The 18,361-nt window shown below is 55.9% G+C and overlaps 1 protein-coding gene across 1 annotated transcript; it reads right to left on the bottom strand.

Annotated features, from left to right (window-relative positions):
- Positions 1-465: 465 nt before the first annotated feature.
- LOC130016447 (vacuolar protein sorting-associated protein 33A) lies at positions 466-18,110 on the bottom strand. Its single transcript, XM_056107167.1, has 13 exons — positions 17,966-18,110; positions 17,364-17,429; positions 16,006-16,133; positions 14,482-14,668; positions 10,260-10,376; positions 9,587-9,761; positions 6,525-6,715; positions 4,776-4,902; positions 4,077-4,144; positions 3,303-3,440; positions 2,316-2,453; positions 973-1,141; positions 466-806 (listed from the first exon to the last, which is right to left on the bottom strand). The coding sequence occupies exons 1-13, from the start codon at positions 18,065-18,067 to the stop codon at positions 625-627; spliced, it is 1,788 nt and encodes a 595-aa protein (XP_055963142.1). The 5' UTR covers positions 18,068-18,110; the 3' UTR covers positions 466-624.
- Positions 18,111-18,361: the final 251 nt, after the last annotated feature.

The following is an 18,361-nucleotide window of genomic DNA, read 5'->3' as shown; positions in this document are numbered from 1 at the left end:
TTGTTTGGGGGCCACAGAAAGTTCTGCTCCGCACCACTCGGAGGGGATTCAGGACGCTGGGGATCAAACGAGGGTATGCAAGGCAAGCACCCCGCCACTGACTATCCTCCCCACCCCCTCGGTGAGACTTCTGATGCTCTCCCTCCTAGCTGTTACTTTTCTGTCCCACATATGCAGTACAGTTCAAATACTGATTTCTCTGATGGCTGAAATCCAAGCATATAGTAACAAGCAAATGGCGTCTATATATAATGCTCCCTCTATGGAATTTTGTTTGTTTTGGGTTACACCTGGCAGTGTAACCCAAAAAAGCTCAGGGCTTACTCCTGGCTCTGAGCTCAGAGACCACTCCTGGCTGTTCTCCCATTTTAAGTTACCCCACTTGTGCCCCAAATCAATTATCCAACCCACCATCCACGGTTTGTTTTCAGAGACCATCAATGAAAGTCCACAGCTTGGAACATTCACAACTGGTGCTTTCTTTACTCAGTGGGTTCTCGTCTCCTCAAAGAGAAATGCAGAAGCAGAAGCAGGGCTGAGGGACAGTCTGACCTCATAGTCTGACTCCAGAGGAACTTCTGCGCTGAGTGCTGGGCTCTTCAGAGGCAGCTTCCTCCGCATGCCCTAGAAAAGCTTTTCCATGAGGGACTCAATCCAGGTGGAGCCGTTCATCAGTTTGGTGGTGGCGATCACGTACTCGGTGCCTCCGTCCTCCAGCTGGGAGAGGAAGCGCAGGGCGGCGATCTCGGCAAAGGTGACACCCCCCAGGAAGAAAACCAGAGTCACTCGGTTTTCTCCTGGCTGACCTGCAGGGTAAACATTTCAGAATCACTTACCACGCCACGCGGGCTTCTCGTGCTCTAGAGGCATTGATAGGGTCGGGAGATGGCTGCAAGGGCTGGAGCTCAGGCAACCCGCCGGAGATGCAGGGCCGGCCTGCAGCCACACATCCCCTCCCTGGCGTGAACCTACGTTTCTTCTGCAGGCCCGTGGGCAGCGGTTGCCGCTCCTCGAAGTGGGGGCCCGGGAGGATGCGCAGAACTTCCTCGATGCTGCGCCAACCAGGCCGAGAGAGCAGCTGGGCCAGCCGCACGCTGAGCGGGGCATAGCCGCTGTACACGTATGAGATGTCCGTGGGGTTCTGCGGAGGATTCGAGAGGGACACCTGGAGTCAACCAACTCCTCTCTGCCTAATGAATGGGCCATGGGAATTTTTTTTTTTTTTTGGCGGAGGCCATACCCTGCGGTGCTCAGGGCTCCCTCCTGGTGCTGCACTCAGGGAACACAACCTGGGTCGGCCACATTAAAGGCAAATGTCCTCCACGCTGCCGTCCTGGATTTGACTTTGGGGAGGAACACAGTGTGCTCCAGCCTACCCCGCTGAGCCCTGCCATCTCCACCCTCTACCCAATTCCCAATCTCTCTCTTCTCTCCTTCTCTCTCTCCCCCCCACCCCCACCCCTACAGCTTTATGCATCAGACCTGGTGGTGCAGAGCTGACGCATGGCTCTGCCCTCACCTCTCCTGGCCCTGAGTCCTTCTGTCTCAAACCAATCTCAGAAAGCTGCTTGGTGCCCCTGTGTGCTGGAAGGTGCCAGTGCCCGGCAGCCCGTGCAGAGGGCAGGGGCGTGGCCAAACCCCAGCACCGCTGGGTCTGAACATTCAACGGTCTGCCCGGGAAAGATTCCATCCGACCCCCACAGAAGAAAAACTGTTCATCGATTTGGTGAGAAACTTCTCCTATGGAAACTTGGCCCACTGCGGGGAGGGAATGTGGAGAGCTCTAAGCCCAGCCAAGCTACTCTCAGGCATTCTTCCGGGGGCCGAGGCCCCAGGGCACAGCCACGCCCAAATCTCCCAAGGGTGAGAGTGACAGCCCCTAGCATCACAGTGACCCCCAGTCTGAAACCCCCCATCTCTCACAGAGACTCTGAGTCCAGCAGCCCCAACTGCCCACGGTGAGTCAGTTGTGTTGGTCCCCAATCCTCTTACTTGAGGCTGGCCTTTTCGCTGACCAGAGGCTTCCTTGAGTCCTGACCAGCCTCCCCCGCCCTGAGGCCGAAGTGGACAAGGGCCCCCGCTTCCCACCCCCAGCCCCCATCTTCAAAAAGTGTCCCCCAACAAGCCCCACTCAGTCCTGGCTTCTGCAAGGGCAGCGCCTTCCCACCAGCAGGATGCCACACCACTGGGGAAATGTGTGTGTGTGTCTATGTACGTGTCTGTGTGTATGTTGGCGCGCGTGCATGTGCGTGAAGGCTCGGCTCGCCTATTAGATGGCGTGCATGTGACTGCGTGTGCTCGAAGACTCGGCTCACCTGCTCATTCACATCGTCCATCCAGAGGCGCAGGGTCTTCCGGATGGTGGGGTAGCTGTTCCTGCCCCCCTGTTGGGGCCGCAGCAGCCCGGCCTTCTCCAGGTTCTGTAACGTCAGGATGTGCTCGTAGCCGTATGTCTGCAAGAGAAGTTGGGGAGCCTGCTAGATCTCCCACTTCCGAAGAGGGAGCGAACATTTTCACTCTCATTTTGATACTATTGTTTTTGAGTCATACCTGGCAGCATGCAAGATGAGTGCCTTACCCCTTTCTAGCTCTTAGTTTTTTTTTTTTTTTTCTTTTCGGGTCACACCCGGCGATGCTCAGGGGTTACTCCTGGCTTTGCACTCAAAAATCACTCCTGGCAGTGCTCAGGGGACCATATGGGATGCTGGGAATCGAACCAGGGTCGGCTGCGTGCAAGGCAAACACCCTACCCACTGTGCTATTGCTCCAGCCCTATTCTAGCTCTTTGGACCCCACATTTTCACTTCAAAGTCAAAATGCATGGGCCCATCGTAAGGTAGATGACAGTGTACTGAAATAACTGAGTAAGAAAAGGAGGCCAACCACACCTCCTGCCATGCTATTTTCCAGATGTCTCCTTTGTTTTGTTTGCTTCTGCACGCCCCCCCATGCTCAGGGATCAGTGCTGGTGGGGCTCAGGGGACCCATATGCGTGGATCAGTGCTGGTGGGCTCAGGGGACCCATATGCATGCTGGGGATCAAGCCCAGGTGGGCCACGTGCAAGGCCAACTGCTTTTTTGGGTCTCACCCGGCGATGCACAGGGGTTACTCCTGGCTCTGCACTCAGGAATAACTCCTGGCGGTGCTCAGGGGACCATATGGGATGCTGGGAATCGAACCCGGGTCGGTCACGTGCAAGGCAAACGCCCTATCCGCTGTGCTATCGCTCCAGCCCCAACAAGGCCAACTGCTTTTTTAAAAAATTTCTCCCTTGGCAAATGAGTCACTTAGAAACACTGACCTGGAGAATTTCTCTTTTGTAATAATCCAGAACCTTCTGCTTGAGCCCACTGTTGCACACCGACTGCAGGCAAATGAGCCTGAGCACCTTGATGAGCGGATGCTTCTGGGCGATGCAGTCCTCGATATAACTGTTGACCTAGAGTCATGGCAGGTTTGTGCGTGAGCACCGGGACTGGGCCTGCAGGCCTGGGCGTTCCCAGGTCCTCAGAGGCCAGATCAAAGAGAGGCTGGAGATTGGCTCACGCTCCTGCCCACACTCCCTGGACAACCTAAGCTCCAGGGGCTGCGGGCGGGTGCAACTGTCCCACTTGTCAGCGACACCTGAGCAGCATCAGTAAAGTAGCAGGGACTGTGGGGAATTTGGGCGCTTGCTTGCTGCAAGTGAGAATGCGGGATTTATTGACAGGCAGACAGGAAAAGGGACCATATAACCCACGCTCTTAAATTATCCGTGATGGGCTTCAATAGTCTTGGGCTTGTTTCCCAGCCCAAGACTCCCAGCTACCCCACATGCAGGGTCTTGTTTCTCTGAGGACAGCGAACAGCAATGGAACACACACACACACACACACACATACACACACACACACACACACACACACACCCGGTCAACAGAAACCTATCCCTTGGCAGAATCTCTTTCCGCACATTTTGCTCTGCCCTGGCAGGTATTTAGGCCAGACACGGAAATTCAAGTGATTCCTTTCCTACCTCGAGTTCTGTTTGCCAATCTGGTTAACTATCGGCTAAAACGGTTTTAGTGTTCACATACCTTATCGGTGTCTATTCCGGACATAAACTCCTGCTCCACGGTTAACTTATCAAAGAAGTCTTCAGATGCTGAAACATAATTAACACACGAGCATCTCAGAAGTGGGAGAAATGCTCATTTCTCCCGGAGGCATGCAAAGTAGCAAGCAAGCACCAAGTTTAAGTCATCACCGGGAAGGCACCTTCCAGAACAGTGAGGCTGACGGCCTGTGCCCCGAGGTGCGCCTAGACACAGAGCCCCGGGGCCTGGGCCCTAGCAGCTCCCCCTTCACACTAATTAAAGCAATTTCCCAAGGGCATTTTACTTTGGTTCGTTTGGGGGCCACCCCCGGTGGTGCTCAGGGATCACTCCTGGCAGGCTTTGGAGACCATATGGGACTCCGGGATCCAACCCGGGCCGGCTGTGTGCCAGGCACTGCAGTACCGCTGCAAGTTCAGCTCCTTGCAACATCCGACTGAAACCAACCTCAGCAAGTAGTGCCAGGTCTGGCGAAGCAGTGCTGGCGCCACCCGGAGCCTGGGAGAGCCCTGCTGCACCACCTGACCCCGCAGAACCCAACAGTCACACTCGGAACATTTCTGCGAGGACACAGCGGCTGGCACAGGGAACAATGCACAAGTGAAACAGTAGCCGGGGCCCCCAGAAGTAGCAGGGAGCCAGTGACACACCGTGAGCCTGAGCCCGGGACAGGGCACTCACTCGTCACGTCCTTGATGAGCTCGGCGATGGAGGTGTGGTTGGCCAGGGAGCCCCGCGCCGCCTGCATGTGGGGTAGCTGGGAGACGAACTGCTTGATCTCGCCCACCGTCTTGGCGTTGTGCCTTTCCTGAGGGAGGGGAGAAGGTCACGAGAGAACTGGGAACAGCACTCAGGGCCTCGCACACTCAGGGCCTTGCACACACACACACACACACATACACACACACACACTCTCACAGCGTGCCCCAGTCACAGCCCCAGCAGTGCTGGGAATGGCACCCAAGACCACACACACACACACACACACACACACACACACACACACACACACACACACACTGTGCCTCAGCCCCAGCCCTGGCTGCCAAGAGTGCATTTTTAAGAGTTTGGGTCTTTGGGTTGCCCAGGGCATGTTTGAATCATGTGCAAAGCAGTGCCCCGGGCTTCCTCCTGGCCTGGCACTCAGGGATCACTCCTGGCCTACACCGGGACCACATGGAATGCTGGGGAGTGAACCCAGGTCAGCTGCATGCAAGGTAAGCGCCTGGCCCGTTGTGCTATCCCTCCGGCTCCCCCAAATTAATTTTTAGTGTGAGAAACGGACACAAAACGAATTAGGCTATAACCAGATTCCACAGCCACAGGAAAATAGAAAAGGCAGTTTGGTGGGTCCAGGGACTGCAACAGCCACATCCTGCAGCACTGGGAGACCATGTGGACAGGGAGGGAGCCCAGGGCCCACGCAGGCCACACCTGACACTGCATGGTCCCTGCCAGGGATGTGGAGCTCAGCAAACTGCCTTGAAGCCACAAAAGCTAACGCTCGTATAGCCTGAGACCTCAACAATAGCAAATCAAGTGTGAAACGTTTCCTGGGCCCAAGCTATACAGTGGGGGAGGCGCTTGCTCAGTGCCCGGCCTCCCCACAGAACCCCGAGGCCTGCCAGGAGCCAGCCCTGAGCACTGGCAGTGGGAAGGGAGGGAACTGGACAGCACGGCGAGCTCGGAGCTGGCACAGTGAATGCCCGACACTTCTTATCCATAGCTTTATAAGTCACGGTGAGGAAATAAAAAATTGAGGAACAAAACCCAAGTGAGACAAAAGCAGCTTCAGAAATACAACAACCATGGGGTCAGAGTGACAGAACAGTGGTGAGGTGCTCGCCTTGCATGCGGCCAGCCTGGGTTCGATCCCCAGCATCCCATGTGGTTGCCTCAGCCCACCAGAAGTGATCCCTGAGCGCAGAGCCAGGGGTTAGCCCTGAGCACCTCTGGGTGCGCCACCCCTCAAAAAAAAAAAACCCCAAAGAAATACAAATACTGACATAGTGGAGATAACTCCTAAAAGAGATGAAATCAGGAAATCCATCCTTCAAGGGAAAAAGTGATTTTTAAAAACTTCCCCAGAGTTAAAAAATTCAGCTTCTATCATTTTACTGATTCAGGTTTCAAAAGTGACCTGAACCCAGAATAAAGAGCAGCAGGAGGGCGCGAGGTGCTAAGGAAGCTGGGGGCCGGGGACTGTGCTCTCATTATCACCCGCCGTTCCAGCCTGCTCGGGCTGATCCCGGATTCCCTAGATGCAGGAGCTAGCGGAGATGCCGCCACCGCCAGCGGCTGGGAGGAGGAGGGAGGGACAGGGAGTGCGGACGGTGACTGGCAAAGGACCTGACACCAGGAGAGAGCCTGGCACCACCTTTCCCCAGGCGCCCGCAGCTCGCCTGCCGCCTGGACCCAGGCCCCAGTCACCTCAAAGGCGGCCGAGATGACCTTGGCCTTCTTGCTGAGCACGGCGCCCACGGCATTGAAGTTGCGGTCACGGATCTCGGCGTAGAGCTCCTCGGCTGAGTTCAGCGGCAGCTTCTTGGCCTCTGTGGGCAGGTCCTGCCCATCACCCTGCCTCTTTGGGGCGAATTTCTCGGGCGGCAGCTTTACATGACCTGCACGGGAGGGGACACCCCATGTGAGACTCCTGAGACTTCCTATCAGGGGAGAGCACTGGGCTTTGAGTCACTAGCTGCGCACGAGTGCAGGACTTTTGACACACGGCTTCCCTGGCCTGGCCCGTGGGCCGCCTCCTGCCACTGCCAGCCCAAACCGAACTCAGGATGGGGCCACCCGAGGAAACATGCCCCAGGGCGGCCCACTGTCTGTCCTGCTGGCGCGTGCAAGTGCATGCAGTCTACACCGACATCTCAACAAGCCAAGAGGAGCCCAGGATGGGGCTGGAGTGATAGCACAGCAGGGAGGGTGTTTGCCTTGCACCGGGCAGACCCTGGTTCGATTCCCAACATCCCATATGGCCCCCTGAGCACCGCCAGGAGTAACTCCTGAGTGCAGCGCCAGGAGCAACCCCTGTACATTGCCGAGTGTGACCCCTGTCACTGTCCTCCCATTGTTCATCGATTTTGCTCAAGCGGGCCCAGTAACGTCTCCATTTTGAGACTTGTTACTGTGTTTGACATATCGAACACGTCACGGGTAGCTTGCCAGGCTTTGCCGTGCGGGCAAGATACTCTCCGAAAAAGAAAAAGAAAAAGAAAAACAAGATCCCAGGAATCACCTCAGCATGGAAGTGTGCATGACGGCGGGAGACAGCTCCGAAGGCTTCTTTCCTTTCTTTTTCCTTTCTCTGATATTTGGGCTACACCTGTCAGTGCTCAAGGCTTATTCCTGGCTCTGTGCTCTGGGCTTATTCTTGGCAGTGACTGGGGGAACCATATGCGGTCCTGGGGACCAAACTCACCCTAATTGCTGCACTGCCTCTAGCTCCAAGTTGGTTCCTTTTAAAAAAACATCTCCTCCAGTTTCAACACAAATCCCGACGTGTCTACACACCATCAGCTCCCCTGCTGTGGGTCCAGAGAGACGGGTCATCGGGGGCAGCTCACGCTCAAGTCCAGCTGTCCTCCTCTGAGCACTGCCCCGTGTGGGCCCTGAGCACTGTGGGGTGGGTACTGAGAATCATAAAGCAACAACAAGAACTCCTGCATCGGAGAATGTGGGGAGAGAAAGGGACCGACGGAAGAAAAATACTTCTCGGTGCTTTCCAAATCCTAAGCCCCTCCGAACAGCCCGGGCGCCAGCGTCTGGAGACAGCACGCCACGGTGGCTGCAGGATCCGGGGCCTGAGCACATGCTGAGATACACGAGGTCGGCAAGACCTCGCATTCCAGCTCAAAGTAGAGGGGCAGCCGCTGGCCCAGGCAGCCTGCACGCAGCTCCTGCACGGGCCTGCCATCGCCCTCGGTCCAGCCACGGGCGCAGAGCTGGGGGGTTATGGGGAAGCCCAATTTCCCCTTATTTTTCAGATTTCTCTTGTTTCTTTTTTGGGGGGTCACACCCAGCGATACACAGGAGTTACTCCTGGCTCTGCACTCAGGAATTACTCCTGGCGGTGCTCAGGGGACCATATGGGATGCTGGGAATCGAACCCGGGCTGAGCCGCGTGCAAGGCAAACGCCCTACCCGCTCTGCTATCACTCCAGCCCTCTCCCTTAATTAAATGTTTGAGCAGCAGGAAGTGTGTGATGTGAAGAGACTGTGAGTTCCTGAAACTCCTTCCTCCCGGAGGCACCCCTCGAGCCCCATCTCTCACACCTCCGCACCCCCAACCCCTCTGCCAGATCCCCCGAGAGACTTGCAGAAGCACCAGGAGGTGGGGACCCCTCGCCGGGGTGCTCCCGTGCCAGTGACAGCTCGGAGCAGGAGTCGGGGGAGGGGCTGTGTGTGTGGCATCACCCCCCAGCCGCTGCCAGGCACAGCCCTGGTGGCTCCAGGGCCACAGACTGGCCCCACAGAGCAGAAAATCACCGAGATCAGCCCCACGGCCCCTTGGGCACTGCTTACGACTGTCCCCAGAAAAGGAAACAACTTAAGAGGTTATCCTTCGGAACAACTGGTAAAAAACAAACCGGAAACACCTCCATAATCATTAAAGAGCAGGAAAACGCGTTGTTGTGTGGAAATGCCTCCACATGTGGTCCTGCTCTGCTTCCGTGGCCGCCGTCACTGAGCCACACATTCACCACTGCAGACACACACACACACACACACACACACACACACACACACACACACACAAGCCATCGCAATCCACTCTGCAATAACAAGCTTGGCACACTGGACAGACAGCACTGTCCGGACTCGGCCAGCACTCAGCGGCTGCAGGGCTCTGTGTCCCCAGAGAGACCCCATGCAGTTAGCTGCATCCCCGTCCTTCCAGACCGGGGCTCCATCCCCAAGGCTGTTTCCCCAGCCCACGACCAGGGCCACTCCTGAAGGCGCCGGAGTTACCCCTCTTGCGGCCTGGGGCTCCCTGTTCTGAAGAAAAAACACAAATCAGACTGGGGGAAACTTCTCAGACTGTATCCCAGCAGGAGCTACTCCCGGCTCAGTGCTCACTGGACTGAGTGAGGAGTGTGGATGGAACTGAGCGCTGGCTGTGCGCCTGGCACTAGCCCCGTGAGCTTTCCTAGCCCCCACTCAGATCTGAAATGCTACAGAATCTAACATCCAGGGCCAAACCCCCCTGACCTTGGACCCAGGCACCCCTCAGAAACGCTCTATTCCTCACGCCTCCCTGGGCGGCCCCGAGCAGCGGGGCTGCACACCGCATGGCCCTCTGCACAAGGCCTTCGCCTCGGTTTCCCCGATGGTGTCCTGGCTCGAGCTCGCTTTAACCTTGGGCTGAAAGTCAGTGCCTGACATTTTCAAGTATTCTGACTTACACACAAAGGCCGCACCTTCGAAAACTTTTGAGATTGATTTTACTCAGCTAACCTATTAGTAACTGATGTCACTTCACTTACTGTTCTGGATGCCATAAATTTCATCGATGAGTCCCTCGTATGTCAGCTGAGTCGCAAGGGGCGTTAATAAATCCACATTTCGATCAAGCAACAAGAGGTTATCAAAAACAGGAAATATGGAATTCTGGCTTCCTGTAAACTCTCTCTTCATCCTGATCATCATATTGGCCACTTGCTGGAAACAAAGTACAGAACCAGGCAGAGCCTTTTTAGCAATGGGCGGATTTTAAAATGAAGCTAAAAAGAGTCCAGCAATCCAAAATTTAAAAATAAGACGGAAAAAAATCGAACAATAAAATAAAACAAGACATGCCTGAGACAGTATGGTGGGTAGGATGCTTGCCTTGCAGGTGGCTGACCCAGGTTCAATTCCTGGCACCACATACGATCCCTCAAACCCTGCCAGGAGTGAGCCCCGAGCACTGCTGGGTATGGAGAGGGTGGGAGGAGGGAGAGTGCGAGAGAGGGAGGGAGAGTAGGGATGGAAAAGAAAAGATAAAGAACAGAAAAGAGAAAAGGAAAGAGGGCCGGGAGACAGCAGAGAGGCCAGGGGTCACTCCTTGTGCGCAGACAGCCTCAGTTTGGTGGCCCGAGCACAGAGCCAAGAGCACTGCGAGGTGGAGCCCCAATCCCCACCCGCAGGAGAGAGGCCTCCCTCCCCGCCCCGGCTCACCCTGGCGCACTCGCCCTTGCCGAAGATCTGGGGGATGGTCCCGTACAGGGCCTGCAGTGTCATCAGGCCCTTGGCCGCGTGGTACAGGCTCGTCTGGTCGCTGTCCAGGTAGCACTCCTGTGGGAGAGGGCCAGGCACGTGGGCACAGGCTCTGCGAGTCAGCACCGAGGCCCCAAGGCAGCGCCTCTACTGGGGGCGAGCATTACTGGGCGGGCCAGGAAAGGCAGGCCTCTGCATGCCCGCGTGACCACACAGCAGAACACGCTGGGCTTGCAGAAGGGCAGACAGCCTCTCCCACAAACAGCAGCGAGTGTCACAGGGGACAGGAGGAGGGCAGCCACGGTCTCGGAGAAGGGCCACAAGGTCCATTTAACACACAGACAAAAAGAAACATCTTTGGCCCAGAAAGAGGAAAGAGCACACACGCGCCCCCAGCCGGGCGGTTCAGCAGGTCTGACAGAGCACACACGGTCCCCAGCGGGGCCTCAAGATCACTCCTGCGCCTCAATCCCTTCATCCAGCAAGTGCAGAGAGCAGAGGAGGGAAACCACGCAACGCGCTTCACCTGCACTCCACCTGATGCGGCGGCACTGCTGGTGCCCATCACGGGACTCTCTATTTTTTTCCTTTTTGGGTCACACCCGGCAATGCACAGGGGTTACTCCTGGCTCATGCACTCAGGGACTACTCCTAGTGGTGCTCGGGGGACCATAAGGGATGCTGGGAATTGAACCTGGGTTGGCCGCATGCAAGGCAAACGCCCCACCCGCTGTGCTATTGCTCCAGCCCCTCATCGTGGAATCTTTGACCCTTTCTAAGGAAGCGGCCAACAGGCGTGCACCCCAAAGGCATGAGGACGAGGGGTGCAGACTGGGGGCGGGGTGCAGAGGGAGACCTCCCAGAGAGCCTGGCCCAGAGTGAGCACAGTATCGCCAAAGGTCCCGTAGGATGTCTCTGTCACGTCTGGGGTTCCAAGTCTGGGACACTTCTGTCCAAAACATCCTGGTCGGGATGTCCAAAGAGTCCTCAGAAAAGGACCAGAAATTCCTCATTGGAGCAGAGCAGAGAGGAAGATTCAGGGGAAGGAAAGCATTAGGGGGCATCTTTCGAACTGCTCAGAGGCCCAGGAAACTGTTCAGAGCGGGAACTGTGTCTGCCTGCGGACAGCAAAGCTGGTTCCTGCCCGGCCCTGCCCAGCCCCGAGCACCCAAACAAAACATTCATTTTAAAAAATGGTTTATTACTACAGAGACACCTCAAACAACTCCCACCTGGCGAGGCTCAGGGGATACCCCGGCTCTGCACTCAGGAATTATTCTGGTGGTGCTTTGGGGACCATATGGCTCAGCAGAACCGTGAGTCAACACAGGACGCCGAGGGCCGGAGTCTGCAAAGCCCCTGAGGGAGCCCCGGCAGGTCTGGTCACGCCAGGCATTTCCTCTCAGCTGCCGACTGTCTCGTAGAGGGACAGTGAACAGACAGACGGACGAGCCCGTCCCTGCACACAGATCCCGACCCCTGGCATCCTCTACTCCATGGAGCTGACTGCGGGGGGCTCCATGTGTGTGTGTGTGTGTGTGTGGGCAGGGGGTCGGACACGAGCAGCAGACTCCTTTCTGTGAGGACTGGAAGGTCCCCCATATTCACACGAGGAAGCCTCAGAGACAGACCTTGGTGAGGGCTCTGGGGCCCTTGGCAAACTCCACCTGGGCCGGGTGAACCCCTCAGCGCCTTGAGCCCAATCTGACTGCTCACATGACACACGCCAGGGTGCCCAAGTTCTGGGGTCCCTCAAGCAGACTACCCGGAGTGAGGGCCACTGCGAGCAGCTCAGGTGAGCAGAGCCGTGGCTACCCCCGCTGGGATGCCGGCTCGGAGGCCATCGTGGATCAGGGTGGGAGAGAAGGCGTGAATGCAGCATCCACGGGGGGATGTGGGGCCCTTGGCTCTGAGCTATCTCAGGTATGTCTGTTGGGATGGCCCCACCACGCCCGCACAGGGCCAGGAGCGACCCTGGGTGTGACCGAGACAGCCCCGACCCTCAGCTGGGGTGACCAAGCCACTTCCTCAAAGCTTCCGCATTGCTGACTGGGAAAAGGAGCAGAGAGGCTGCTCCCGGACCTGCAATGGTTCGGATGGAAGGCAAACCCCAAGTCCTGTCACCACACAAGGCCGGGCAGGCCCCTGTCCTGTCACCACACAGGGGCAGGCAGGCCCATATCCTATTACTACACAGGGGCATGCAGGCCTGTGTCCTGTCACCACACAAGGGCATGCAAGCCCCTCCCTGCTCCATGACTGGGGTGGGGAGAGACCATCGGGGGAGCCCAGGAATGTTCTGGATTCCACAGGCCAAAGCCCAGGGACGTGAGCAAACCCACGGGGAGCTGGGTGACAGCAGCCTAGAACCCAAGCGAGCTCCGGGTTCTTTCTCTTAAGGTGCTGCTGAGACCAACATGCTGAGGTTTCGAAAGGGGGCCTGGAAATCTGGTGATGCACCTGCGTTCTCGAAAGGTCGTGTCTTGAGACCAGCAGCAGCAGTACCACAAATCAACTCACATGCCCAGGGAATGCAGGGAAACGCGGTCGCGTCTCAAACACACCTGCACAAGCTTCCAATGGCAGAGGGCGCAGAGGGCGCAGAGAGGCACCGGGAGCGTTGGAGCCGTGCACGGGTTCAGGCTGACTCCCTGGCTTGGCACTGGGGGTCACACAAGGCGGGGCTTGGAGGACCATATGGGGTGCCAGGGAACGAACCCGGGTCTGCCAGGGGCAAGGCAAGTGCCCTACCCACCTTACTATCTCTCTGGCCCTGGTACGCCGTTTTTAGAGGACATTATCAAGCTGATGTGTTTCCCCCTTGCATCTTCCCCTTCATTCCGGTACTTATTTTCCCTTTCCCTCCCTTTCTCGCTGAGGCTGAGGGTCGCACACTCTAGGTGCTGGTTACCCACTTGGGGGCGGGGGATCTCACTCGGGCTGCCAGAACTCCAGCCATGCCCAATTTTCCCTATTTACAGTGAATAATATGCCATAGGAAAAACATCTGGTTGAAAACTCACATAAATCAATGCTTTTGGGTCTACAGATTCTTTTAAGGGACTAAGCATGGAGAAACCTCACCGCACAGAAGAAAGAGCCAGAGTTCTGGCCCGGGTGCCCCTAAGAGCCAAGCTGACACTTTGAAAGAGAAATATTTCAGAAGTGCTCCCTGTCATAAAGATAGTAAACAAAACATATAAAATCATATTTGCAAACAAAAAACCACCTTTCAGAAAAAGACAACATTTAAAAAAGAAAAACTCCGGGGGTCCAGATAGATACTTCAGTGCGAAGGTGCTTCCCTGGCATCAACGAGTCAAATATGGACCCCTGAGGACCCTCAAGAGTAATCCCTGAGCATCACCAGGTGAGGCCCCAAGCAAAAACCAAAGCAAAGCAAACAAATAAATATGTGCTGAAAATAACCAGTAGGAAACAGGCTGGGACGGGCGTGTGGGAGAAACAGAATTTCCTGCACACCCTGCACCCAGCCCTGAGGTCACACTGCAGAACCTCAAGAGTTTGAATGAAAAATGTAGGCAATTGTATTTCTAGAAAATGAGAATGTAAGATTAGAGTCTTCAGGTCTTGCCAAGACTCAATCAAGGGGAAAGGCTGTCACGAAAACAAAATCCCTCACAAATGGCTAACTGGAAAAACGCAGTGACAGACCTGCCTATTTCTGGCTGGAGCAGCCCTGCCTTCCACTTTCGAAGCTTCCTCCACAGTCAGTCAAGTCAGGGTGGGACGGGCACAAAGACAAACATCGACCAGCAGCAGAGAAACACCAGAAATAAACACATTTAAGGACAATTGATTTTTGAGAATTCAGTAAGGGCAATCACAATTTTAAGCGAATTCGTTGAAACAGGAGGGTCTCCATAAGCAAGAGGAGCAGCGGCCCGAGAGACAGCACAGGGGAAGGCGCTGGTCTTGCACGCAGCCAACCTGGGTTCTATCCCTGGCAGCACATATGGTCCCCGAGCATGGGCAGGAGTGATCCTTGAGCACAGAACCAGGAGTAAACCTTGAGCACTGCTGGGTGTGGCCCAACTCCCGTCTCTCCCCAAAAGGAAGAAACTGGAGGCTTCCAGGAATCACTGAAATGCCAGTGTCAGTGTCACCATCACAAACGAGGCAGAAACGAGCGTCAAGTTCAAAGGGCAAACACTGAACTTACTCGGAAGGCGCCCTCCGACTCCATGGAGAGAAGGTCCCCGTCGAAGGGAATGAGGTCCAGGCTGTACTCGTCCCTGTGGATGAAGGAGCCCAGGACGCCCAGGTCCTTCAGCCGCTGCTCACACAGCAGGCTACGCCGGGGCACAAACAAGATGTGGAAATCTCTTGTGGGGCCACGTCTGTCTTCACTGCAAGAGAAGGACCGTGCGTTGGCCCGAGGCCCTGAGGCAAGGACTGCTCCCCAGGGCCCCACCTGCGCCTGACACACAGTGGGCTCTAAAGAGACGCTTATGAGCTACCCCCCACCACTGACTCGGCCCAAGATTCTAGTTTTCTTGCTCTCTTGATTTTGATGCTTTGTCTGGAAACCGCTGACCTGTGCTCTGCCAAGGGGCAGTGTTGCTTTCACTTGGACCATTGATGGGACATGAAAACTCTCAGGGTTGGGGCTGGAGCAACAGCACAGCGGGTAGGGCGTTTGCCTTGCACGCGGCCGACCCTGGTTGGATTCCTAGGTCCCAGCATCCCATATGGTCCCTTGAGCACCACCGGGGGTAATTCCTGAGTACAGAGCCAGGAGTAACCCCTGTACATTGCCGGGTGTCACCCAAAAAGAGGGAAAAAAAAAGCCTCTCAGGGTTATTGCAACGGCCATCTGTTTCTTGCAGAAAAAACATGTTTTTATTTAATCAAGCAATGTGTTGGCTTGTCTATAGGAAAATAAAAGGTTGCTCCACACCGCACCCGATCTTGTGCAAACAGCCCGCATGCTTTTAAGTCCTTAGGGGCCACGTCGATCAAACGTAATGCAGACTGGGCTGGTGCACTTCCTCCATAGATGCTGCAGCATTAAATTTTAATCAGTTTCTCCTGACTTTGCTTATAAAATTTGAGCATATGGTATTCAGTAATTGAAAAGCTGTTTTTCTTTTTTTTTTTTTTTTTCTTTTTGGGTCACACCCGGCAATGCACAGGGGTTACTCCTGGCTCTGAGCTCAGGAATTACCCCTGGCGGTGCTCAGGGGACCATATGGGATGCTGGGAATCAAACCTGGGTTGGTCGCATGCAAGGAAAACGCCCTACCCGCTGTGCTATTGCTCCAGCCCCAGCTGTTTTTCTTTTTATAAAGAAATTTGGGTCCTTCTACTGAGACAGGATGCAGCTTTCTACTGTCCTGAGAGAGGGCGTTTATGTGGTTAGCCTGCCTCCCCAACCCCCAATACACAAAATTTCCCATTCTTTATTTACAGTTTTTGGGTCACACCTGCAGGTGCTCAGGGCTAACTCCTGGCTATAGGCTCAGAAGTCACTCCCGGGAGACTTGGGGACCGCACTGGGTTCCGAGGATCTATCCTTGGCTGACTGCAGAGTATCCTGCTCCTGACCCCCCACTCTCCTCCGACACACTCTCACATCTGTCCAAAGATCCACTTCCCAAAGCGCTGGCAAGCAAAGGTGTCCTGATGAGCACTCAAACCACTAGAGGAATGATTCCGTATGGACCCAGCATCAGCTCTGAGATACCTAAGCACATTTTCAGCAATTATATCCATCAGTTCTAGCCGGGGTCTGACGAAAAAAATGATATTTTTGACATCGGCTGCTGGCAAGCGGCTTCCTTTGAGTGTGAACATTTTCTCCACCTCATGTTCCTAGGAAAGCACACATACAAATGGTTAACAGAACCCCTATAGCTTAGCAGCCGACCCAAACTCGGACATCACTGCAGGCAGCCGGCCCGGGTTGGATTGCCGGCCTCCCGCACCGTCCCCAAACACCACCAAGAGTCAATCGTGAGTGCAGAGCCAGGGGTAAGCCTGAGCACTGCCTGGGGTAGCCCAAACAAAACAGACCAACAACAAAAACTCAGGTGTTGTAACACTCCCGCTCCAAAGCACAGTATACTTTAGTGTTGAGTCAGAGAGTGCAGGGGTTAAGGTACATGCCTGACACATGACTGCCAACTTCGCCCCCTGGCACCACAAGGGTCTCAAGCATTGCCATGTGCATCCCAAGAGAGGCCACTGGAGTGGCCTGGGCGACCCCTGCCACCACAGCACCAAGCATCATCGAACTGCTAAGAATCAGCACCAGGAGGTGCCCTGGGGCAGTGCTCAGGAGACCAGGGGCCAGGGAGAAAGTAGAGCGGGGAAGGTGCTTGCTTTGCATTCAGCTGACCCGGGGTTCTATCCCCAGCACCCCATACTGTCCACTGAGCACTGCCAGGAGTGATCCTGAGTGCGAAGCCAGGAGTAAGTCCTGAGCACTGCCTGGCACGAGCCTCCAAATAAAATTCAAAACCACTTTAGTACAAAAATTTAGATTCCCCAAAGCCAGGTGTATAAATTCAGGCTGAAGTAACCAATCCTGTGTCTGAAAAACTTTGAGCCACATGAAGTAACAATCAGAAGACATGCCGCTCCGTCGAGGAGAAGGGGGGGGAGCACACCCACCCTTGAAAGGTCCACTGAAGGCTCCTATGCTGCCCGAGCCCCTGAGCTGCCTGTGCCCATGTAGCCGAGCCAATGCGGTGCCCGCAGCTCTCCTTGACATGGGGGCTTTTGTGCTTTCCTGTCTAATCTCGGGATGTGTGTAGGGGCTCTCTCTGCCTTTGGAGAAGCCCACGGTCTCTCTTGAAATGTTTCTCTCTCTCTCCGCTCGTCCTCTTCCTAAAAGTCACCAAATAAAAGGTTTTTTCCTTCAAATAAATAAACAAAAGGTCCACAGAAGATAAAACATTTACCACTCATAACAGCGTCAGTGATTCTAAAAGCCAGACAGAGCTGCACACCAGTTACTCCAGAAGTGGAACATCACATTACTCTTGCTAGAGTCCAGAATGGCAGTTTCAAAAAAAAAAATAATAACCAAAACCCTTTTACCTTTAGAAGTGAGTACTGTGCAATCAAGCCAAACGGTCCTGTGAGATACTCATCCCAAACTATTGCCTGCGGGAGGGAGAAGCATCCCGTTATTTGAGTGAAAGGAATTTCAATAACGGCCAGCAGCAAACAACAGCCATTTGCAAACTCTGGACAAACAAAGCTTGCAGTGAGCAACAGCTGACACACTCATATTCCGTGGCCTGAAGAAAAACAGCATCAGGGCAAGGGTGCGACTGGCCACGGACGCACAGTCACTGTCCTCCACAAAGAGTGTGTCTGCAGGGTCCTGGGGTCAGACTGGGGTCATGAACCCCGCGGGTGAACTGCCAAGGAGACCGTGGAGGAGCAGGCAGCTGGGAAAGTGGCTCCAGGGTCGCAGGCGGCGACACCCGCACGCGGGACAGCGGGGAGGGCCTGGACGCGGGGCTGCGCTCGTCCTGCCAGACGGACTCGAGTCGCCCCGTTTTCCCTCCCAGGACTCGAGTCGCCCCGTTTCCCTCCCAGGGCCGGGCCGCAGGGCGGGAGCGCAACGCCCCCTCTTTCCGGCTGCACTGGGGGGCGCCCCCGGTTCCAGAGGCCGCCGCCCGCCCGGCCCTCACCTTGCTGCCCGCGCACTTGTCCAGGAACTCGCGCAGCTCCCGCCGCACCGCCTCCCGCAGCACGTTCAGATTCACGCGCCCGTAGCACAGGTGCGCGGCCATGGCGCCGCCCGCCCCGCCGCCACGTGACGCGCCGGTCACGTGAACGGCGTGACGTCACAGAGCCGCCGGAAGTTGGAAGCGTCCGGCGGCCCCGCGCCTCTTTCCGGTCCGGGCTTCCGCCTCTTGGTTCCGCCCAGCCCCGACCATCCCGCCCGGGTCCGAGGGTCTCGCGTGGCCCCGGCGCGGCCCGTGAGCGCCCGGGAGCCGAGACTGGCGTTAGAGTCGGCAGTGGTGGTGCTAAGATGTCGGGGCGACCCCTCCCTGGGCAGCCCCTGGACACCGCCGCGTGGGGCC

Source organism: Sorex fumeus, unplaced genomic scaffold (assembly GCF_029834395.1).
Source record: "Sorex fumeus unplaced genomic scaffold, SorFum_2.1 ptg000155l, whole genome shotgun sequence".
Classification (NCBI taxonomy): domain Eukaryota; kingdom Metazoa; phylum Chordata; class Mammalia; order Eulipotyphla; family Soricidae; genus Sorex; species Sorex fumeus.
This window is presented reverse-complemented; position numbering and strand designations above follow the sequence as displayed.